This window comes from Phodopus roborovskii, unplaced genomic scaffold, assembly GCF_943737965.1.
Source record: "Phodopus roborovskii unplaced genomic scaffold, PHOROB, whole genome shotgun sequence".
NCBI classification, from domain to species: domain Eukaryota; kingdom Metazoa; phylum Chordata; class Mammalia; order Rodentia; family Cricetidae; genus Phodopus; species Phodopus roborovskii.
In genome coordinates, this window is record NW_026126599.1 from 4720959 (window position 1) to 4746021 (window position 25063).

Below are 25063 nucleotides of genomic sequence, written 5' to 3' on the forward strand. Positions count from 1 at the left end.
TGTGGCTCATCGGTAAAAGATTTGCATAGAATCCCCCAGTGAGGTGCTAGGGTGTGGCTTGGTGGTAAAGTACCTGTCTGGAGTCCCCCAGTGAGGGGCTATGGTGTGGCTCAGTGGTAGAGCCCCTGCCTAGAATCCCCCAGTGAGGGGCTGGGCTGTGGCTTAGGGGTAGAGTGGTAGAGTGCCTACCTAGCATGCATGCATGCAGCTTTGGGTTCAAATCACTCCATCACATACATACATACACACACACACACACACACACACACACACCAACCTACCCGTTTGTGCAATCCCTTCTGGCCAACTACAAACACTCACTGACTCAGCTAATGCTCATCAGAAGACAGTAGGTCTTTCTGAGTTGGCTTCACAGTGGTGCTGGAGGGTTACCTACTCACCATGTGGATAGAAGTAACTGGAGTGCTAGGCTGGGGCCTTATATCCTCTTGGGAATGTCCACTCAAGCATCCTTGACCCCCATAAGCCATTGACTCTCCCTGGTCAGTCTGAGTGTGACTGGGTCTGATTCCCTTGTGCTTTTTTGTTTTTGTTATTGTTTTACATTTATTTGCTTTCCTTTGTGAGCAGAGAGAGGTGAGTGTGTAGAGGTCAGAGGACAATGGACTGGTGGCAGTTCTCTCCTTCCACCTTGTGAGTTCCAGGGTTCAAACTCAAGTTCTGAGGTTTGGTATCAGACACCTTTTACCCACTGAGTCATAACAACATTTTAGTGGTTTGTGTGTGTGTGTGTGTGTGTGTGTGTGTGTGTGTGTGTGTGTGTGTTGTTAGTGACTGAATCTAGTGCTAAACACACATTCTACCTCTGAGCCATATCACTCTACCCTCCTTTTGCTCAACAGGGACTCCTTATGTAGCCCAGGCTGGCCTTGATCACCTCATGATCCTTCTGCCTCAGTTCCCCCCAAACGTGCCTTCATACCTGGTCTCCTGTCCTCCTGCTGCTTTCTGGAAGGAAGGCTATGCCCAGTTCTATAGTGAATGTCCTCTGTGTTTCAGTGCTCATGGGGAAAAGTTGTTGAGACCATAACTCAAGCTGCTTTAGAGGCCAGAAAACTATTGCCATTGCCACTTGACATTGAAAACACAAACTCATTGGCTTTCTGCTTCAGTCCATGGAGATGCTATGTGAATACCCAGGGTCTCCAATAGATGTAATACTAGGAGATTGGAGCAAGTTAAAGGAAAAATCATGATTTCTGGGCTGTGATATCCAGGTACAGGACTGTGATGTACAGGACCACCTAGTGAGGAGGGGAACAGATACTAAGGACAGGAGGCTCCTCAGGTATATTGAGTATTTGGGTGGGCACTGATAGCCAGTCTCTGGCTAGGGTTTCCCCCCCCCCCCCAGTATTATGGGTGGAAATCAGAGTGCTTCACTGGGGGATTCTAGGCAGGTGCTCTCCCACTGAGCCACACCCGAGCCCCTCACTGGGGAATTCTAAGCAAAGGTTCTACCAATGACCTGTGTTCCTAGCTCATATTTTTTTTTTTTTCTTATTTGGAGTTAAGATTTTATTAAATTGTCCAGGCTGGCCTTGAACTCTTGATCCTTAGCCCTCAGCCCCCTAAGTAGCTGATATTACAGACCTTCAGGCTTCTGGAGCTGTTTTTATTGCAGAGCAAACCATGCTGACTAATGGGCCATCAGGGATAAATCACAGGACCAAGGATGCGATTTACATAACGGTTAAACCAGTTTAGTGCATCCTGAGAAGCTGGAGCCAGCTTCTCCCCAAGCAATTATTCAGCGTTATTAATCTGCTTTATGGCCCGGTTTCCCCAAATGGGTAATTGCTCCTTCATAGTATTCAAATCTATTTAGAAACCTGGGTATCTATCTGCAGAAGAGGAAGATGACTTGACAGCTGTTGCAAAAGGATTTTCTCCCCTGATGCAAGCTCTCTCATTTAGTCCAGGTTAGCTTCAAAGTCACTGCAATCCTCCTGCCTCAGCCTCCCAACTGCTGGAATTATAAGCATAGGCCACTGTACCCTGTGTATTTGTTTATTCCTTGTGCCTCTCCTTGCCAGTTTATCTTTTCTGATTCTTCCCTTTCAAAATAAAGTTTTCCGTTGACTTTATTTATTTATTTATTTATTTATTTATTTCTTGTCTGGGAAGGGGATAAGTACTTTGAGGAATCATGGGAGTTCTAGAAATCTAACTTAGATCTTTAGGCTTTCTTGTAATATCCTACCTGCATGGAGCCATTCCGTCCTCCCAGGATCTTTCTAGGCCTTGTGGGTCTGGGTGGCATCATGTCTTGCTGAGGTTGCAGAACTGTGGCTTAGTGCTGGTTCTCAGGCTCCGGGAGCTTGAGAATTGGGTACCAGGAAACTAGCGGAGGGCCAAGCAGACCTAGTTCCACGTGGGACCGCCTGTGATTCCCAGGAGTGAGTTGCCTGTGCTGTAAGAGGTTTAAACCAAATAAAAGCTCTTTCAAATTCCCTAGTGCAGGCCGATAAGAGGCTCCTTTGTTTTGTTTGGGTTTTTAATCTGGGCTGGTGTAGCGGTCTCTAAACTGGAGCTCCTCCCTCCCCCCCCCCCACTGCTTTGTAAACAACTCGGGCTGCCAGCTGCTGTCTCTTCCCTCTGGAGAACTGGAGGCTTCCTTCGCCTTTGATCAGATCTTATCAATGGCTGCTAGTGTGGGCCCTTAGCCCACAGGCCAAACAGACCAGGAAGAAAAGAGCTCCCTCAGGGGGGAGGCTGGGTTAAACTAACCCTGACTCTCTTACTAGGTTACATTGGGGCAGGTCTGTAATCCCGGCATGGAGGAGGCTGAAGAGTATCAAAAATTTGAGATCAGCCTGAGTTACATAGTAACTTTGAGACCAGCTGGTAATTCCATAGTAAACTGTTTCATAACACAAAAAAAGAGAAAGCAGCAAATGTTTAGAAATCTTTGTTTCCTAGTAGGAGGAGTTAAGAGGTTACAGTTCTGAAATGTGTCAAGGGCTGCGGTTGACTGCTGTTTTGGGACCACAGCTTTGTCACCCTAAATTTGATCCCTCTGAGAAAAAGGCAGCTGCTGCTCCTCAGAGAGCCTGGGATCTGCAGGTTGCCTGGCTCCTGTCCCTTTGAGTTATGGATGGCTGTTTGATTTTTTTTAAAATTCCATTTGTTTATTGTGTGCATTTTTGTGCACACATTGGGGCATGTGCAAATCAAGACACATGTGTGTAGATCAGAGGGCAACGTATGGGAGTTGGTTCTCTCCTTTCACCACATGAGTCCTGGGGACAGAACTTGAGTCTTCAGTTTTGACAGCAGGAACCATTACTCACCAAATCGTCTCACTGCATCTCCTTGGATTCCAAAGAAATCAGTGCTGCTGGGGCCCTGCTGTGTGTTCTTTGTGGTATGGCAGATGCACCGGCACTGCTTCTGGAAGGAGGAAATGGAGGGGCTGAGGGCTGAACCTCTTCAAAGCAGTGTGGGAGGCACAGGTTGCAGGTCACCGTGACAGGTGACTGAACGCTGGAGGAGCCCCGACGTCCACACATGAGGTCACAGCAGGTCCACAGCTTAGGTTCTTTTCTACATGTTGGTGGCATACTTGTAGGACTATTGCTCATGCTATTTTCTGGCTCCATGTAGCTCCTGGTTGGTTTGCTTGTTTCTGTCTGTCTATCTATCTATCATTCATTCATTGTGTGTTGGGGAGGGTGAAAGTGTGTTCATGAGTGGGCCAAAAGTGTGCCATGGCACCCGTGCACATGACAGGAAAACTCTCAGAATTCAGTTCTCTCCTTCCACCGTGTAGGCTAGGGGATTGAACTCAGGTTGTCAGGCTTGATAGCAGGCATCTTTCCCCCACTGAGTCATCACACACACACACACACACACACACACACACACACACACACACACACACTTATTTTTGGATCTGGCCTCAAACTCACAGTGTAGCCAAGGATAACCTTGAATTGATCCTCCTGCCTCCACCTCCCAAATGCTGTCATCACTGGTGTGAGCCACCATGCCCAATTTGTACAGTGCAGGGGATGGAGCCCAGGACTTGGTGCCTGCCATGCCAGCACTTTACCAGCTGATCTGCATCCACACTCTGGGCCTTGAACTTGTATCCTCCTGCTTTGAACTCTTGAATGGTTGAGTAGAGAGAATTATCAGCCCTCCTAGGAGACACCCATTTAAGTCTGCTTCCAGAGTCCCTGTGTTTATTGCTATGCTCTTGAGAATGCCCTAATCACTGCTTGCTATAGATGTGCTGTCCATCTCCCTTTCTAGCCCCAGGGCCTGCTACCTACCCTTTCACTTTGCTGATCTCTCATGTTAGGGACTTCGCTCTGTTTATACTTCCAAGAACCTTCAGATCCATTGATGATTAAACCCTGTATAAACAGCTGGGGTCGGATTACCAAGAGCCGCATGGGTGAGGCTGCTGCAGGTTTGAGAGTGAGGCATGTGGCTCCTGCCCGTCTGTTCTATTTATTTCCAGGGGATGAGAAATGTTATTTAGAGACAGGTTTGCAGGCACATGCCTCTCGTCCCAGCACTCAGAAGACTGAGGCAGGATGGCTGTAGGTACAATGCAGCCTGTCTACAGAGACCCTGCCTCAGAAAACAAAACACAGCATTTTAGGATGGACCTGAGTTGGTGGAGTGCTTGCCTAGCATGTATAAAGCCCTGGGTCCCATCCAGTATTGCATTAATAGCAGCACTCGAGTGGTCCTCCGTGTGTGTGTGTGTGTGTGTGTGTGTGTGTGTGTGTGTGTGTGTGTGTGTATGCAAGTGCCAAAGAGCCTCTTACTAAATCTGGAGCTTGCTGGGTAAGCTAGACTAGCTGGCCAGTGAGCCCCAAGGAGCCTCCTGTCTCTGCCTCCAGCACTGGGATCACAGGCACATACTGCCACACCTGGCTTTTGACTTGGATTCCGAGGACCCGAACTAATGCTTGTGTGGTATTCGCTTTACATGCTGTGCCATTACCCCTCCCCTCCAACTGGCCCCCACCCTAGGGACAGAGAAAAGTATAACTATCACACAGTTCATTATATAATTTTAAAGTAATGAAAGCAAAGATTCTTGTTGGTTTTATTTTATATTTCACTTTATTTCTCTGAGGTGTATGTGTACATGTGTGTATACATGTATATGTGAGTATGTGTGAGTGAATATGTGTGTGTGTTCATAGAGGCCAAAGAAGGACCTTGGGTGCCCTGCTCTATTTATTTAATATATATGTATATATATGTATGTATGTATATATTATGATTCTATATGTATACATACATATATACATACATATCTCTTTGAGCCAGGGTCTCTCACTAGGCTGGTGCTCAGGAAGTCCAGGTATCCTCCTGTCTCTGCCTCCCATAGTGCTGGGGTCTCAGCCACGTGTGAATGGCCATGCCCAGTGCTTTATATGGATGCATGAATACAGATTCAGGTCCTCCTGCTTGTCTAGCAAAGTGAATCCTACACTGACCATCTCTTTAGCCCTTTGGGGCTTTTAAAATGCATTTATTTGTTTTGTTGTATGTTTATGGATTTAGTTGTTTTTTGTGAGACAGGGTTTCTCTATGTAGCCCTCTCTATCCTGGAACTCAATCTAGAGACCAGGCTAGCCTTGAACTCAGATTTGCCTGCCTTTCCCTCCCAAGTGCTAGGATTAAAGGTGTGAGACACCCCCACTCCCCTCACTGTCTATGTGTGTTTATGTGATGAGAGTGTGCATACCATGATATGGATAGAGATTAGAATACAGCTTTCTCCTTCCACCCTGTGGGACCTGGAAATGAAGCCCAGTCATCAGGTTGGGCAGCAAGTGCCTTTACCATCCCACTGGACGTCCAGCCCCCTTTTTTGTTTTTGAGACAAAGTCTCATTCTGTAGCCTGGGCTACCCTGGAATTCACTATGTAGCCCAGGCTGGCCTCAGGTTCACTTCAGTCTTCCTGTCTCAGCCTCCCAATGCTGGGATTATAGGCATGTGTTATCACACCCAGTGAAAAATGTTCCTCATCTGTAGTTAATTCTGTGGTGGTGTGCGCTGGCCCTCAGTCCTTATGAAAAAACTAAGACAGAAAAGAACCAGAACACAGAGCCAGGCACTGTGACACATGCTTGTCCCCTCAGTATTTGACCAAGAAAACTGAGGCAGGAGATTGTGATTTTGAAGCCAGCCTGGGCTAGGCCAGCCCCGAACTCCCATCTCCACCCACCCATCCACACACAGCTTTTAGAGGCACCACCAGGGTTAGCCAGCTACCTAGAGAAGCAGAGTTTCATAGCCACTGTCCTTCCTTCTGAAGCTTTGCCCACCCCCTGTGTGTGGTTGTCTAGCCTGCATGTATGTCCGTGCCTGGTGCCCATGGAGGCCAGAAGAGGTTGTGAGATTCCCCCAAAGCTGTAATTACAGGTGGTTGTGAGCCACCTGACCTGGGTACCAGGAGTACTTGGGTCACCAGTCCCCTCAAGAGCATTGAGTACTCCCACTGTTGGGACATCAGACCCTCTGCCTTTTTTTTTTTTTTTTTTTTTTTTTTTTTTAGGGTAAGTGTTTCAGTAAACCCGGGGCTCACAGGTCCAGCTCGGCTGGCTGGCCAGCAAGTCCAGGGACCCTCAGGTCTCTCTCCATTGCTAGCATGACAGGCATGAGCTGGCTTCCTCCAGTTTTGTTTTGTTTTTAATAGAAGTTCTGATGGTCTTAGGTCTTCATGCTCATGTGACTGACAGAAACGTCTCCCGTGCTTTGGTTTTGAGGGGTGTATTTATTATTTATTATCATTATTATTACTGTGGGGAATCAGGACAACTTTCTGGAGTCAGCTCTTTCCTCCCCAGTTCCAGGGCATCAGGCTTGTAGAGCAGGTGCTTTTACATTGCAAGCCGCCTTGAGGGCCCCATTTTGTTTTGAGAGGAGGTCACACCCTGGACCCTGGTTGGCCATAGAGTCTTTACAAGGTAGGCCTTATATGAAGCGACTGGAACACTCTGACTCCACCAGCCATTCCCAGAATTCTAAAGTCCTGTCTACAAGACAGGTTTGTTCACCTTACGTCGCTTTCCTTCCTCAGAGTCAGATTCCCACTGCCCTTCTCCCTGGAGAGCCAAGTCATGGCCAGCTTCACACCTGCAGGAGGTATAAATGGGTGTGGAGATGGCCTTGGGGTGGGTAGGGCCAGACCAGGCAGGCGTAGGGTCTGTAAGTGTCTGGAGTGTGTGGTGTTTAATCTTGGTGTCAGTTTAATGGGTTTTAGAGACCCTGGAGGGCTCAGTTGGTAGGACTTGCCTGGAATGCAGTCCCTCACCACGCAAACCCTGTGTAGTGGATCTGGGCCCGTCATCGAAGTACCTGGGAAGTGGAGGCAGGAGGATCAGGATTTCAAAGTTAGGCTAGGCTGCATGAAACCCTGTCTGAAAAAGAAAAACAAAACAAACAAACAAATAAAACCAGTAGAATCACCATGGAAACCTGTCGTGTCCACAAAGGAGTTCCCACAGTGGGTTAACTGAGACCCACCCTGGTGGATGACATCATTCCACAGGGGGCACAGAGCCCAGTGGCAGCATTCAGCTCCCTCTGATGTCTGAGAGCACCTCCTAAGCCACATCCTGGTCCTGGGGACACTCCTGCCTGGGTCATTTGGGGTTTATCTACTCATAATCTTCGGTCTTAGGCCAGTCTTTTCTGTTGCTGTCAGCTGTGGAAAGCTGTGTAGCCACCATTTCTTTGACTGCTCTTCACCCCCATCTTCTGTCTGCTGAGGGCTGACTGTGGGCAGTGAGTACTCCGGCTCACTTTCAGTTTCTTTATTCTGTTGTTGTACTAGCTTCACACTCGTTGCTTCTTTTACTTCCTTCTTCTTTTTTAACGCTTGTTTCTTGGGCATACACATGCTTCAGTGTACACATACGTGGAATCAGGACAGCTTGAGGGTATCGGCTCTCTCCTTCCTTTAGGGATCGAGTTCAGGTCATCAGGCCCAGCCCAAGTGCCCTTAGGTGCTCAGACATCTCACCAGCCATTTTTGTTTTGTTTTTTAGTGCCAAGGCCTCTCCCATGCCAGGCAAGTACTCTTACCATTGAGCCACACTCTCAGCTCTCTTCTGGGCTGTTCATTCTTGAGGCCATATTTCAAGTTACCATAATTTAAATTTTTTATTATAAGATTTCCCTTCAGATCTTCTTTACAGCTTCTACTTCTTCACTGAGATTTTAAAAAGTTTTTTGTTTTTGTTTTTTAATTCTGTGTGGATGAGTGTTGTGCTCACATGCCTGTATCTGTGCCTGGTACCCTTGGAGATCTCCTGAAAGTAGGGTTATAGACAGTTGTGAGCTGTCACAGGAGTGCTGGGAATTGAATGATGGCCTTCTGAAAGAAGAGCCATCTCTTAGATTTTTAATCTTCAAGTAGCTCTTTGCAGAGTTCACAGTGTCTGCTTTGAGGTCCTGTCCTCTGCCCTGCCAGCCATGGTCTTAGGGCAGAATGTACTGGCAACCCCTCTTGTTTGTCTGAGCTCTCTCTTCCTCCTTGGTAGGATACAGGCTGATGCCCAAGCCCTTGGACCCTGTTAAGTGTTGTGCTCCAGCAGTCTTTGGTCACCTTCATCCTGCCACTGCTCACATGGAACTTCACTGCTCCACAGCTGTTCTCTGCTCCTGTACTGTGCTCGTGATCCAGAGGAACAGCTACACCTGGGATGTCCCCTGGGACTCCACACAGTACAAGACCCTTGCTCCCTGACTCCTGTTTCTTTCTGTGTTGTTTGTCCCCCAAACCACCCCCCTCCAGGGTTTCTTTGTATAGTCTTAGTTTTCCTGGAGCCCTGTATACAAAGATCCACTATGCCTCTGCCTGAGTGCTGGGACTAAAGGCGTACACCACCACCCACAGGCAACACTGAGTAGTCTAAAGCTTCCTAAATGGCCACACCTTCCCAGCCTGCTGGTGTTTGGGAGGGGCTTGTTTGTTTACAATCCTAAGAGCTGAACCCAGGGCCCCCTGCAGGCTGGGCAAGCTACTCTGCTATTGTGAGTTATACCCCCAGCGTTCTTCTTTCTTTTCATCTTGAACCTGCACCGGAGCCAAAGCAGGCCTTGAACTTTCAATCCTCCTGCATCAGCTTCCTGGGTCACTGGGATGATAGGCGTGTGCCCCAAGCTCAGCTTGGGCTGCTGTGACGGGATAGGAGAGGTGGGCAGCCCCACATGTCTGCAGCTGTGGTTACTTGGCTGGCTGTTACTTCTACCCTCTGTGCACACTGGTGCTTCTGGCCACTGCTGTAAAATGTGTCTGTGTCTACTGTGTGTGATTTGTTGTTGCCTGAGTCGTCTTACATGTCATTGCTGCCATAGCAAGTCCCAAAGCTGACAGCCTCACCAGAATCTGTCAGATTCCCCTGCGTGGCCCATGAGGAGGCATGGGCTCTCAGACACTTCCTGGCCTGTTTACTGGTGTACATACACTGTCCTAGTCTTTAACTGATGGCTTTAGTCCTATTCTTAAACTTTCAGCTGTCATTAACACTTAAGTGACACAATGAACTTTTCTTAAATTTTTATCCACTGTTGGTGGAGGTATAATTAGTACAACCATTATGGAAATTAATTTGGAGACTTCTTACAAAATGAGTGCCCAGCTATTTCACTCCTGGGCTTATACCCAGAGAATTGTATACCCTATGATAGAGGCATTTGCAACCCCATGTTTAAGACTGTTCTACCTATTCACTATAGCAAAGAACCTGAATCTGTCTGTCAGCAGATGAATGGATAATGAAACTTGGTGGACACACACACACACACACACACACACACACACACACACACACACACAGGAATACTACTCCACTCTAAAGAAAAATGGAGTTAAGCCAGGCAGCAGTGGTGAATGCCTTTAATCCCAGCACTCAGGAAGAGGCGGGTGAATCTCTGAGTATAAGGCCAGGCCAGCCTGGCCTACAGAGCAAGTTCCAGAACAACCAGGGCTACACAGAGAAACCCTGTCTCCATACACATACACACACACACACACACACACACACACACACACACACACACACGAAAGAAAGAGAGAGAGAGGAAGGAAGGAAGGAAGGGTTAAAAATGTTTGCAGGGAGATGACTGGACTTAGAATGTGTACTATTGCCAGGCATTGGTGGTGCATGCCTTTAGTCCCAGCACTTGGGAGGCAGAGGCAGGAGGATCTCTGTGAATTCAAGGCCAGCCTGGTCTACAGAGCTAGTTTCAGGACAGGCTCCAAAGCAATACAGAGAAACCCTGTCTCAAAAAAAAAAAAAAAAAAAAAAAAAAAAAAAAAAAAGAATGTGTACTATTAAGCAAGGTCATAGAATTTCAGAGAGAAAAGTACTGCTTGCTCTCTGTCATCTACCTTATCTCATCAGCATATTTACATATGTAAATTAATGTACACATGGGCGCTGTATATCATGAAGAAAAGAGAACAAGAAAGGCTGAGTATAAAGGATGAGGAAGGACCAGATGGCAATAGACAGGAGTTATGAAAGAGGGTGTGAAGCTAACTGTTTTTCTGGTTCTAATTCTGACACAGATTGTTTGGTTTAGGTGGTAGATAAGTACATAAAATATATTTGATACTGAAAGCATAAGATTTAATGTTAAGCACCACAGCTTTCGTTCTGAATCCCTTCCTAACTGTATAGAAATTAGCTGAGTTGCATAGACCTTGGGTCTGGTTGCTTGGTTAATTTTGGTGTACAATGTTTTTATTTATTTGTAAGGGTTTTTAAAATAAAATTGATGAAGCTACAAAACATCGACTCTTAACAGTTTACTTTTAATATTTGTTAGTGCTGTGGGTGTGAGGTCAGAGGACAATTTGTGGAGTTGGTTCCCTCCTTCCATATTTATGTGGTTCTGAAGCTCAAACTCAGGTCATCAGACTAGCAGAGCAAGCGCCTTTCACTACAGAGCTGTCTCTCTTGGGTATTAAGTATGTGAGCAATTCCAGCCTTGCATCCAGAAGAGTGTGTGCCTGGACCTGGGATAAGGACAGTAGTGATGGGAGCAGGAACCAGCCCTTGGGCTAGTGGAGGGCCAAGGTCAGAAGGCAAGATGGAGACAGAAGGATGCACAGTGTCCAGGGAAAGTGATACCAACCTCAGGATGGACAGGTGCCGGGAGAAATAGTCCAGGGGACCTGTTAGGGCCATGGTCAAAAGTGTGTGACACCGACAGATGTGGGGAAACACAGAGGACACCTGGAGAGGGTGTTTGTTTGGCGAGTAGTAGTTCACTGTCACACAAGACTTTCCAGTTTGTGTTTTCAGATAGGGTATCATGTAGCCCAAGCTGGCCTTGAACTTGCTATGTTGCCAGTCTAACTCCCTCCACCTCCCAAGTGCTGTGGTCACAGTCGTATGGACAGCTAGCTTTTCATTGGCTTTTCTGTAAACATTTGCCTCTCTACTCCAGCCATGTGGGGAGTGGAAACAGGATTGCTGGCTGCCAGCATAGCTCCAGATTCAATGAGAGACCCTGTCTCCAGGGAATAAGATGGTGAGTGATGGAGCAGAACACCCATTATCCCCTTCTCGTCTCTTTTGGACACATACACATGTGCACACACCACAGATATGTATATGTATGTGCACATACACGCATGGACCTTGGCAGCCTCAGCTCTCCAAGAACTGCTGGAGTGCAGTGCACGGATGAGATTTGTTTCCACAAAATGAAACCCGTTTCCTTATTGCCAGTGGACCTCTGCCAACAGGGCGATGCTGCCTCCCAGGAACACATTTGCTTTCTTTTCTTCCTGGCCCCAACTTCTTCCATGCTGGTGGACTCAGCCAACTGCCCCTACTGATGCCAGATAGGACTGGGTGGGGCTGTAGGTAGAGACTGGGAGCTGCCTGCAGCAGCCGGTCCTGTCCCACCCACCTGGTTCCAGCTCCTGGGCTGGGCTGGGCTAAGTCTGGGCTCTGGGCAGTTTGTTGGGCCTGGCTGTCCTTTCCATATTAGGAAGACAACCCTGGCTGGCCCATGGCTACAGAGAAGAAGCTCCCTGTGTGCACTGAGTTGGGCTCTGCCTCGTTTGGACCCATGGAGCTGCTATTTTTTTTTTTTTTTTTTTTTTAAATAGTGAAGCCTTCTTGCTCTTTAGGTGGTACATCAGGAGAGCAAGGGTCTCCAGCAAAAAAATTTGTCTGGCCTATGATGCTGAGGTAAGAGCTGAAGGCATCACGTGGCTTGCCTGGAACATTACTGTTCCAGGAAACACTTCTTTCATTCCAGACTGACAGGCTCTGCCACTGGCCACCCTCTGGGCTGCTTGTGTGAAGATGCCTGGCCCTTTCCGGGAGGCTCTTCCTGGCTCGTCATTCAGCTCCCAAAAGGGTTTCCTGAGCCAAGTTGGACAGATTGGTCCGGGGCCTGTGGAAGTTGCCAGAATGGAGAGATTGAGTGGAGAGCCTGTTCCTGCTCTAGCTCCTCCATCCGAGGTTTCAGTGATGCTTCATCCTGATCCCATCTTTGGTGGCCTGGCATTTTAAGAGTGGTGGCTTTTTCTGCAGTATTCTGAAATACATGTTTACCTAGGAAATACAGCCAAGGGATTCAGAGAACTAGAAGGTTTAACTGTTTAGGGTGTTAATAAGTTCAAAGTGCTCACTGTGTGTGTGTGTGTGTATGGAGTGTGTGTATGTGTGGTATGTGTATGTGGAGTGTGTGTGTTTGTGTGTCTGTGTATGTGTGGTGTGTATGGAGTGTGTGTATGTGTGGTATGTGGAGTGTGTGTGTGTGTATGTGTGTGTGCTATGTATGTGGGGTGTGTGTCGTCACAGCAGATATGGTATTCAAATAATAGCAAATACTAGTACTACAGATTGAACTCAAAGCTTCACAAATGCTAAATAAGCTTTTTCCCTCTCCCTTTCTCTCTCTCCCTCTCCCTTTCTCTCTCTCTCTCCCTCACCCCTTTTTCTCTCTCTCTCTCTCTCTCTCTCTCTCTCTCTCTCTCTCTCTCTCTCTCAAACACACACACACATGCACACACCCATGCAGACACACACTCACCTTCTTTTGTTTTGAGATAGGATCTCATTAGTTGCACAGGTTACACAGGCTGCCCTTAACAGCTATCAGCCCAGGTCATCCCCCTCTTCAGCATCTCAAGTACTGGAATGATAGACCTACACCATGAGGCCCAACAGCTAAATGCTAACTTTTAACTATTATCATTACATGAAATTCAAGATCTGGGCAAAAGATCCTTGCTATAGCTCATTATCTTCCTTAGTGGAGCGGGAAGGAGGGTGCACTTCAGTGAGGTGATGTCAGCTGGAGCGCTCTGGCCGTCTGTGGTTTTTCGAGCCCTCCTGATTCCCAGTTTGCATGGAGATAAGCTGCCCACAATATACCTGGGGGACCAGCTTCTTCCTGTCTGCCAAATGTTCCTGATTATCCACTGAGTCTATTAAACATGCCCATATTCGTTCTAGGTTAGCCTGGATTTGTGTGTGTCAGGGGTTGGCTTAGATTTCTTAGTATTATCCATATGATGCCAGGCATGGTTGAACATACCTTTGATCTTAGCGCTAGGGAGTCAGAGGCAGGCGAGTCTCAGGGAGTTTGAGGCCAGGCTGTTGCAGTGAGTTCCTGGACAGCCAAGGCTGCATAGGATAATTCTATATATTTGCATATGAGTGTTTTGCCTGTGTGTATGGTTTTTGTTGTTGTTGTTTTTCCAAGGGTCTTGTTGGATCCCCTGGAACTGGAATTACAGACAGTTGTGAGCTGCCATGTGGGTGCTGGGAATTGAACCCAGGTCCTCTGGAAGAGCAGTCAGTGTTCTTAACCCCTGAGCCATCTTTACAGCCCTCTCCTGTACGTATGCGTTACATGTGTGCCTAGTACTCTTGGAGGTCAGAATAGGGCACATCCCCACTGCATTGGGGTTACAGAGGTCGTGAGCCACAGTGCTAGAGCTGGTAATCAAACCCAGGTCCTCTGGAAAAGAACAAATGTTCTTGATCCAGCCCCATTCTTTCTGTTTTAAGTCCCAGAAGGCGTCAGGTATAGCCAGCACCCCTTCTACATGTTGTCATGGCTGTGGTTCCTCCTTAGCTGGGTTTCTACAGTGCTGGTTTTAGAGCCCAGGGCTTCATACATGCTAGGCAGCATGCTTCCAGCTGAGCCACATCTTAACCCTGGCCTGGCTTTGAATCTTTGTAGTTATTTTGAGCTATGGTCTCAAGCCTAAGCGGGCCTCAAACTCATGACAATCCTGCCTCAACTTTCTGAGTGCTGGGATTGCAGTAGGCATAGATCACCGTGCCAGGCTTTTACCTTCTGTGTGCCACCACCTCTGGCTGTTTTGTAAATGTTCCTGAAAGCATGCTCTTTGGTTGTGGGGCAGACCTACTAAAAATGCAGATCCCCGGGCCAGCCTGGGTATCAAGAGGGATGCTACAGGTGTGATCACAAATCCCCCAGGAATACAGTACAAGACACTGCATGCCAGAGCTGAACTTAGCCAGTGACCGGCCAGTATGTGCACTTTTGAAATGCTGGGCTAATGTGTGATCTCCACCCCAACCTCCGTGTGTGTGTGTACGTGTGTGTGTGTGTGTGTGTGTGTGTGTGTGTGTGTCTGTCTGTCTGTGTCTGTGTGTCTCTGTGGGTGGTGGATTTTAGGAACTGATCTTAGGCTGTCAGGTTTGCTTAGTAAGCACTGTCGCCCACAGATGCTCTCTTTGCCTGCCTTTGGCCAGCCAGTATAGTTTTCTGGGGAAGGGTGATGTATACTTCCGTTACTGTCTCACCCTTATAGAGCCAGCTGCTGACCAATGGACACCAATGGTTGGGACAGTGACACCATCTCAGGGCATGGGCCCCCCAGGGCTCTTGTGTTGATCTTAGAGTATTTTGTCATCACTCCTGATGCAGAGGTCCCTCTGCTTTTAGTCTTCCTGTGCCCTTCTGTATTGTGACTCAGCACCATGATAGGTACCCACAGCCACAGCCACCTTGACTCATCTTGTGGTGTTCTGGGAAAACGATTGCCTTTTGTATGCACATATGTCTGCACAAGTGTGAAGGCTGCACATGTGTGTGTACATGTATAGAGATTATAGGTTAACACCAGGTATCCTCCTCTGTACCCTCCACTCTAAATGTTTGAGACAGGTTCTTTTATTAGGACCTGGGCTGGCCAAGTTGCCCTCTCATCTCTACCTACCCAGTGCTGGGATCCCAGGAGCATGCTGTGTGTCTGGCCTTTCTGTAAGTTCTGGAGGATTTGAACTCAGGTCCTCAAGCTTGCCTAACAAGTACTACCCACTGAGCCACCTTCCAGCCTCAGCTGAATGAAGAAATTTTACCCTAAATACATTTGAAATTGTGAGAACTCTTTGCTTTGGGCCTTGGTGGGCGAGCAGTGCTATGCAGCTATAGGCTGGGGATTTGACTCCATTGGGGATACTTGCCTAGCATGCCCAGAAGCCTGGATTCCAACCCCAGTGTTCATAAGCTGTGTGTGAAGGCCTGCACTTGTAATCCCAACACTCAAGAAGGTAGATGCAGGAGGATCAGGCATCCAAGTTGTCCTCAGCTCCTGGGCAGGGCACTGCGGCGTGTGGAGTGTAGAATAAAGGGAATGGAGAGACTTCTTGTGTTGTCATGGTCACTGTGTCCAGTCCCCTGCAGACTTCCTGGCTCTCTTCATGAAGCCTAGGCCCTGGGAGACTCCCTCCTCTTTAAGTTGTTCCCACACAGAACAGGCTGACCCAGTACTTCACTCGGTCAAAAGGCACGTGGCCCCATGAGGACTCTGAGAGCTCTTATTACCAAGCGTGTGGTAGCGTTTCCCCTTCCAGAGTCATTTGTTCCTTACAGGAAATGGCCTTTAGAAGGCAGGCTGTAGCAGTGGAGGCCACTGGGAAGCCCACATTGCAAGCCATTGCCATGTTCCCTGTGATTGTCATTTCATGAGAATAATTGAAATGAATGTTCCATGGTGGAGACTTAAGCTCATATTTGTAGTTAGGGGACCTATAGCTACACAAAGATCCAATGACCTGGGAGGGGCCTCGGGTTTCTCAACATATTTAACCAGGGTGTGTGAGTATGTGTGTGTGTGTCTAAGCGATGGCCTGAATGAACTATATATAGCTGAAGATGACTTTAACTTTTTATCCTCCTGCTTTTACCTCTGCACTGAGATTCCCAACATGCACTACGCGCCCTGTTTATGCAGTGCCAGTGAGGGGACCAAGGGCTCCAGCTCCTTTTCAAACAAGATTTACCTGATGTCAGATCCTGCCTGTCAGCAGCTGCCTAGCCATTGATCCTATGGCAAATAGTTCGAGTATTCATTGAGTCTGGTTATCTTTCACATTTACAGGTGCTTTGTAAGGTGCTCATGTGGTTAACCTAACTGCTGGAAGATGTCAGGCATCCTTTAACATGACATGGAGACATCACTGTAGAAAATGGTGTTTTTGGCCACCTCCCTCCCACAGGGGTGTCTAAACGTAGAGTTCTTTCAACCATTTGTATGGTATTGACTTTTCAGTAACATTGTTTGTTTAGCTGTGTGTCTGTGCCTGTGTCACAGAGGTCACAAAGAGGACAGAGAACAGTCTTGAGAATGGGTATTCTCCCTCCACAGATGGGTTTCAGGAACCAAACTCAGGTTATCAGGCTTGGCAGCAAGTGCCCTTACCTACCAGGCCATGTCAGTGTCCACTTTGTTGGGTTTTGTTTGTTTGTTTTGTTTTTGGAGACAGGGTCTCATGCAGCTGAGGCTGATCTTGAACGTTTGATCGCCTGCCTCCACCTCCCAAGTGCTGGGATCACAGTTGTGCACCACCAGTTCCCGCCCAGTTTGTGTTTGAAGGGTGTTCTGAAAATCCACCAAACAAGGTAGATCTTGGTTTAGTTCCAGAGGCCTCATTTGTTCCTCACTAATCCATTATTACCTGGACAGGTTGATGCTATAAGGCCTTCTCAAATGGTTGTTTTAGAAAATTCATGTGTCAATTACTACATTTTCCCTTATTTAAAAAGAAAATTTAAGGCCAGACCTGGTGGTGCACACCTTTAATCCCAGCACTCAAGGAGGCAGAGGCCGCCAGTTCCAGGACAGCCTGGTCTCCACTGAGAAAACTTATCTCAAAAACAAAACAAAAATGGGGGGGGGGTAGAGGTAGGAGAAATGGCACAGTAAACAGCTTTGGCTGTTCTTCCAGAGAACCTGGGTTCAATTCCCAGCACCAATATGGCGGCTCACAACCACTTACAATTCTGGTTCCAGGGAATCTGATGCCCTCCTCTGGCCTCCAGAGGTACCAGACACACTGTTAGTGCCCAAACATGTGCAAAATACCCATACACATAAGATTTTAAAAAGCAGTAAAACAAAAAGGAAAATTTAATTTTGTTTTGTTTTTTGAGAGAGTCTTACGTAGCCCAGCCCAACCTTGAATTCTGTCTGCAGTCCAGGTTAGCCCAGAGCTCACTATGCTTCCCCCTGCCTCAGCTTTCTGAGTACCAAGATAATGTCAGGAATGCACTGCTCCCTCCTGCCACAAAATCTGACCTTTCTGGGGTGTTCACACTAAAGAGTAGGGTGCTTGAGCCCTTGCTCTCATGGGTGAGCAGTGAACATAACCCCCCCCCAAGTCTGCAACATCCGTCCAACATGGGAAGTCATCACACGGAGTGGTCTCACTGTCTGCAGAATCGCAGGCCAGAAGTAGTGAGACATTCTCCCTAGTGCCTGTGCATTGTCCCTGCAGGTCCCACCTCCCCCACCACCCCCTCCAGAAAGTGAAGTTCTGGTTCCGCTGGGATGGAGGGGTGGAAATGGGAGCAGCTGTGTAACAACAGAGAGATGTGTTAATTTTTTAAAAACTTTGCCAGAAGCTTTTTCATGTACTTCCTTGCCTCTGTGACCAAGAGGACGTTAATACTCTCAAGTCAGTAAGAACTCAGTATTCCATCCTTACTTTCCAGCAGTTTGGCAGCTCCCCTGAGTGGGAGGGGGCAGGTTACCAGATTGCTCCTTCAAAGATGGAGTAGCCAGGCTGTGGGCTGAATGAAGCAAGAAGACGGAATAAAGTTCAAGTTCTGCCTGGGTTGCAGAGAACTTGGTGCCCCAGTCAACTAGGGCTGTTTCTGTTTTGTTTTGTTTTGTTTTTTAACCTTTGTGTGCATGTCCTCATGCATGTGTGTGTGTTGCTGTGAGTGCAGGCACATGTGTAGCATGCCACATATGTGGAGATCAGAAAACAACCTCAGATGTCAATCATCTCCTTCCACTTTGTCTGGTCATTTATGAGTGCCAGTTGGCCAGTAGGCTACTCCTGGCCCCCAGTTCTCCGTGGGAACACTGGATCTTACAGACATGCTGTGGCTCCAGCTTTTATGTGGGTTCTAGAAATTCAAACTCTGGTTCTTGTACTTTCTGTGCAAGTACCTTTCTTTATGAGCCATCTTGCCAGCTCCAACCGAGGCTATAATGGTCAAGCCAACTGTGTACTGAGATCTGATGTTAGGGACAGTATGCTCACCTCCATCCCATTAGCCCAGCCCCTGGCCTCTAGACAGGGTGGGACTCAGTGGTCAACTTGTGAGCCTTCAGGCAAGAACTTTGGTGTAATTTACCTGCCACATAGCCAGTCATTTAAATCTTCCCATTGAGTGGCTAGTGTTAGAATACAGTTCTTGTTCATGCCCAAGAAGCCTCACCTCTCAGCGACCATGCCAACCGATCCAATCCCAAGCAGCTGTCTGTCTCCTCTGCATTGGGAGGACAGCTTATAGGCTTGCTTCTCCTTCACCATGGGCTTGTGAGCAAGCAGGGTTGGGTTTCATTTTTTTGTGGGTTTTTGTTTTTTGTTTTTTGGCCACAAGAGAGACCCCGTTTTTAAAACAAACATCAAACAAGCAAAAAACAAACAAACAAACAAAACAAAACAGTAGAATTCCCCCTTAGGTAGACAGGCTGCCTTGAGAGCCTGTTTCCATGGTAGGCTCCATGATGGATAGAGAGGGGTCCCTGTCTGGTAGGCACCTTGACCTCAGCCGGCATTGTGAAATGGCAGGTTGGGACAATGTGTGGCACCTTCTTGAAGATTCTTTAATTGCAAACAGCTCTCCCAAACTCCAAGCTAGGAGCCAGGTATGTTGGCTCACATCTTTACATCCCAGCTACATGGAAGACTGTAACGGAGATCGCCAAGAAGTTCAGGCCAGTTCCAAAAACAAAAACAGAAAACAAAAATGTGTGGTGAGGAGGGATAAGCTGGGCATGATGGCACGTTCCTGTAGTCCTAGCACTTTGGGGCCTGAAGTAGGAGGATGAGGAGGAGTTCAAAGTCAGCCTGAGGTACAGATAAACATCAGAAAAAGAAACTAAGACTGTAGCTAAGACCCCTGCATCTAAGTGGGTATGTTACAGGGAGAGGTGTGATGGAAGACAGTCAGTGTCCTGGGGAGGCACCTCTGCCAAGCCAAGGAGCTGCCAGGCACTTTGTTCTCACAGTTCCTGGGGGCAGGGCAGCTAGCTGCCTTGGGTTGAATTTTGGGAGAGTGACTTGGGAGCTGTCCCAGCAGGCACCCTGAAGATGCTTATCGCTGAATGTGTTTCTTTGGGTTGCCATCGCAGTGGGGTGTGGCACCGCAAAGGACCTCAGTTAGTAATGGGTAAGATTTTTAGTAAGGCAGCATTTTCTCCCCTCCCTTGGTGCTGCAGATTCAATCGGATGTTTCTAACATGGGGACACATGATCCTCAGCACCGTGAATGGAAGGGAGGGGAAGAAACCTGTTTTACTAAAAGTCTTAGTCGACATGTACACATTCATCTTAGGCTTTGTTTTGTTTGGCAGTGCTGGAGATAGAATCTGGGACCTCCGTGGTACACAGCTGTTCTCTCTGAGGCACTACCTTAGCTGCTCAATGGGGGACTGAGGCAGGGGCTGTACCACTCAGCTGTGTCTCCAGCTCTTAGAATCTTGGCTTTTGGAGCTGGAGAGATGCCTCGGGTTAAAGAGCACACACATACTACTCTTCAAGAGGATCACAGTTCAGTTCCCAGCACCCACATCAGGCAGCTGACAGCTAGCTCCAGGGGATCCGAGCATCACACACCAAACCCTTTTTAAAGGGATCTTGGTTTCAGCTGGCAGGCCCTTTGGAGATGGCTGTTGTTCAATCCCTCAATTTAGTTGGTGCAGAGGAAGGAAGAACAAAGAGGCTGGAAGGGCTGCTGCCCTGTGTTCTCGGGTGGTCCCCATCTGCATATCAAACCAGGCTACCATCTTTCTATCACTTGTGCCCCAATTATTCAGGGTGATGAGCAGAGGAAGTATGGCTTCGGAGCCCTTCAGGCTCTCCAGAATAAGGCTGGAGTTCTTCAGCTGGAGCTCAGCCAGGCCCGGGTCCACAGGCCTACTCTTTTCACCCCCAAGCCATGCACTGGAGGACCCCAGTCTGCCTTGATGATTCTAAGGTGACAGGCTCTTGTTCGATGTTGGGCTCCTTGGACCCTCCTAGAAGAGTGAGATGTAGCATGTTGTCTTCCCTGTTCCCTGTGGGTAGAAAGGGAGGAAGAAATGCATGGCAAAAGAACCAGAGGAAATTTGTTGCCATGACAACCTTCCTGTTAACATAGGTTGACCAGGTATATCACATGCATGCACACATGTACCCTGGCTAAATGTCATTAGAGCATAAGCTGGACAAGGTGGTGCAGGCTTATTATCCCAGCACTCAGGAGACAGAGACAGGAGGATCTCAAGTTCCAGGCCAGTCTGGCTCACATAGTAAGATGCTGTCTTCTAATGAGTGAGTGAGTGAATGAGTGAGTGAGTGAGTGAGTGAGTGAGTGAGTGAGTGATTGAGTGAGTGAGTGAAATCAGCTTTCAAATGGGGCAGGGTCCTTTTAGCTATTGCTGGAAGAGTAAATGAATGAATGAGTGAATGAATGAGTGAGTGATGAATGAATGAGATCTGTGCATAAATGGGCAGGATCCATTTAGCTATTTGCCCCTGAGGGTCAGAAATCACACTCACTCATTGTCACTGTTACTGTCCTGGTACATGGAGGCTCCATGGGTTTGTCCTCATGGCACCTGTCTGGGGATATTTTTATCTTTTGTTCACAAGCAGAGTATAGCCAAAGCCAGAGTAAGCCAAAGTTTGTGTTCCCAGGGCTCATGCTGCTCCTGCCATGTGGGTGGTGGGTTCTCAGCTTCTGTACCCATTGACCTTGTACTTGACCAGCCACTGTCCTTCCTTTGCAGATGCACCTTCCGGTTCCCCAGCACAGCCATCAAGATCCAGTTCACATCCCTGTACCATAAGGAGGAAGCCCCAGCATCTCCCCTGCGGCCACTCTACCCTCAGATCTCTCCACTGAAGATCCACATTCCGGAGCCGGACCTCCGGAGCCTCGTCAGCCCCATCCCTTCCCCGACCGGCACCATAAGGTGAGCAGCCTCTTGTGCCCAGGGCTCTGAAGGCACCAGGTATCTCGAGATGGAGCTAGACTCTAGGAAGTACTGCGAGGGAGGCACCCTCAAGTCACCCCCTGTCTAGGTTGTAGATTTATGAGTTCGGGCCTCCTACATCAAGTAGGAGAATAGGTGTGTGGTCCAGTCCTGTAACCCCAGCACTCCAAAGGCTGAGGCAGGAGGATCTCCAGTGCATAGCCAGCCATGGCTACGTGAACATTCAGGGACATCATGGCCACTTAATGAGAGAGACCTTGTCTCAAGAGCAAACAGGCTGGGATGTAGCTCAGTTGCTAGAGTGTGTGGGTCCTGGGTTCAGTCCCCAGTACATCATAAACTGGGCATTGTGGTATATGCTTATGGTCCTGGATAGGGGTATAAGGAGTTCATAGTCATCTTACTTACTGCATAGTAAGTTTAAGGCTAGCCTGGTTTACTTGAGACCCTGTCTCTAGAGAGGGGAAGGGGACCCCGGTTCTGGCAGCTGTTTCCAGTGAAGCAGATTTCCCTCTCACTGCCTGTCATGTTCATCATGCTTCTAAAAGTGTCATGCCACCATCTGGTGCTGGAGCCGTGTTTCCCCTGAGCCCTGTGGCTTCCACCTCAGCTCATGGTACAGGCCAGCCCTGTAGAGATGACAGATAGTGACTGGTACTCTTGTGACTGTGGCACAAGTGTGGCCTATTCCTTGGGGGCACGATTTTGGGGACCCATAAAACCCTGAGAACTATTCTCCAGAAGAGCCATGATTGTGCTATCCCTGAGCCCTGGCCATGGCTCACTGCTATGGGCAACCTCACTAGATCCCCAAAGTTGTACCTTCTACTTCTCTGGGGTTATGTTTAATGCTGTCTATTTAAAAACTTATTTTCCCCTAGTGATAGGAATCAAACCCAGACTTTTGTACATACTAGATGTGTTAGTTACTGTTCTATTGCTGTGAAGAGACACCAAGACCAAGGCAACTTATAAAAGAAAGTATTTAATGGGGGGCTTGTTTACAGCCTCAGAGGGTGACTCTGTGGCTAACATGCTGGGAGGCTTGACATGCAGGCAGGCATGACACAGTAGCTAGATCTGCAGGCAGGGGTCGATGGGCAGAAAGAGACTGGGCCTGATAGGGACTTTGAAATCTATGGGCCCACCCCCAGTGACACACCTCCTAACCTGCCCTAAACATTTTATCAACTGGGACCAACCATTCAAACACTGGAACCCACAGGAGCCATTCTTACTTAAATCAACTCGCTGGATAAGGGAATTTAAGGCCGCTGCCACTGAGCCACATCCCTAGCTCTTGGTTGATAGACATGGACGATTCCTGATGCTCAGGCTGGCCTGGAACTCTTGATCCTTGGGCCTCTGTCACCAGCTGGGATTACAGGTGTGCACCACCACACCTGGCTGGCATTTGCCCACTTTTTAAGTTTATATATAAGAGAAAATTTTGATTCTCAGTTCTAGAGGTTCATGATCAGGGAGCCACATTTGAGGAGTCACATCTGAGGATGTCCTTCCTCTTGGTGGAAACCCAAGATGCTTAAGAGTATCACCATAAGCATGAGCACACTGTGTGTGTGTGGGGGGGGTGTGTGGGTGTGGCGGTGTGGGTGTGGGGGGGGGCGTTAACCCTTGGTTTGCCTTTGTGAATTTATTTTGTTTCATTCCATGCAATGTATGCACACTGGTCCCTTGTCTGGAGTAGGTGGCCTCTTTCCTGACAAGAGCGAGAGGTACAGCCTGGGAACTAGCAAGCCCAGCGTGCAGGCATAGAACCCTAGTGTGGTCCTGGCCATGTGGGTGATGGGTTGTGTCTTTTTGGGTAGGTCACATCCCAGCAGCTTCCCAGGCCCATGGTTCTCCCATCCGTGAAGCCTGCAGTAACACCTCAGGAAGGTGGTGGTGAGAGATGACAGCCCTCCTATGCTCAGCACCTGCCACTTGTCATGCAGCCTTGTCACTTCACCAAAGATTGCTTTCCCCAGCCTCATTTCAGGCTGAGCACAGCCCTGTTCTAACATCCAAATTCCATGTGTGTGACCCATTGATGGGGCGGCAACACAAGCCCGCCTTAGAGTTCTCTCGGCTAGTCAGGGCAGTAGGGGTGTGCTCTGTGTGTGATTTGTTTTGATTTCATTGCATTTTTTAAAATTATATTGACTTACTTATGTATCTGTTGGGAAAGGCATGTAAAGGTCAGAGGACAACTTTTGGGGTCATTTCTCTTCCCATCATGTAGATCCTGGGGCTCAATCAAACTCAGGTGGTAAGGGTTAATGGCAAGCATCTTTACCCCCTTATCTGAGCCCTGGATTTGGTGTTTTTGAGACAGGGTCTCTTACTGTAGTTAGGCTGGACCAGAACTCAGTATGTAATCTAGCCTGGGCTGAATTGTGAAGTAATCCCCCTGCCTCAGCCTCCCAAGTGCTGGGATCGCAGGAGTGAATGTCTGACTAGTAAATTGATCTGGTCCCTCTATAAAGTCCCTCTGCCCCAGTGGCTCCTGTCATGTCACTCACTCCAGTACTCATGAACAGTTAAGAAAGCTATAGCCTGTTAGTTAGACAGGAAATCACTAAAAGGCACAAGATGCCTTCGTGTGGGACAGGTGGAGCAACCTTGAAAGTGTGATGCTAGGAAAAGCTTGTGATCAAGGCCAGCCCGAGCTACTGAGTAGGGTCAAAGCCGGCCTGGGAGATTTAGTGGTACCCCATGTTATAATAAAGAGGAGTGGGATGAGTTGGGTGGTGGGACACTTAAAACTTCCTTACCCTGGAAGGGGCCCAGAGTTTGGTCCGGCATGATGGCATATGCCTGAAATCCCAGCACTTGAGGGCAGAAGCTGGCTGAAGAATCGCATAGAGCCTACATAGTGAGACCTCACCTCAAAAGGAAGAGAGAGAGAGAGAGGCTCTAGGCTCAATATCCAGTATTAGGGTACAAGATTATGGGATTGAATAGGATTATTTTTAGCATTGTTTGTTTTTGAGACAGGATCTCACTGTGTGGCCCTGGCTGACCTGGAACTCACTAAGTAGACTAGGCTGGCCTCAAACAAAGAGATTGTACTGCCTCTCTCCAGATAAAAACAGTGGTGGGGTTTGGGGGATTGCTGGGTTGGTAGAGTGCCTGTCCCTGTGTTTATCCACAGCACTGTGTAACATCAGGCAGTGTTTGGTGCATGCCGATCCCAGCTCTGGGGAAGTAGCGGCAGGAGGAAACTGTCATCCTCAGCTATGTAGAGAGCTTGAAGCCAGCGTGGATTACAAGAGACTGTCTCAAAAACAAAACGACGTTGGGTGAAGGTTGGAGTGTGGTATGGCCTTTGGTCAGGTAGGACAGTGGCTACAAGAGATGGTGGCTTGGGACCTGCCCTAGACTCCTGGGCCTTTAAGTGTCACAACAAAAGATCTCTGTTGACATCTGTTTATCTCTGCAGTGTGGAATTTCATTGAGCGTTTGTAAAGCTCAGAGGCCTGAGGTTCGTGCCTGCCAAGACTTTTTCAGTCTGAGTTTCTGTGTAGAGGTGGAACCCTCATGTTTACAAACACGCCCTGGCCTTC

General features: G+C 48.1%; 1 protein-coding gene across 1 annotated transcript in view; it reads left to right on the top strand.

The window, feature by feature from the left end:
* Nucleotides 1–25063, top strand: part of Foxk1 (forkhead box K1) — a 67134-nt gene that overhangs the window by 19106 nt on the left and 22965 nt on the right. Inside the window, exon 2 of the mRNA XM_051205533.1 lies at nucleotides 21291–21476. Coding sequence (XP_051061490.1) covers nucleotides 21291–21476 — 186 coding nt within the window. The remainder of the gene's footprint in view (nucleotides 1–21290; nucleotides 21477–25063) is intronic.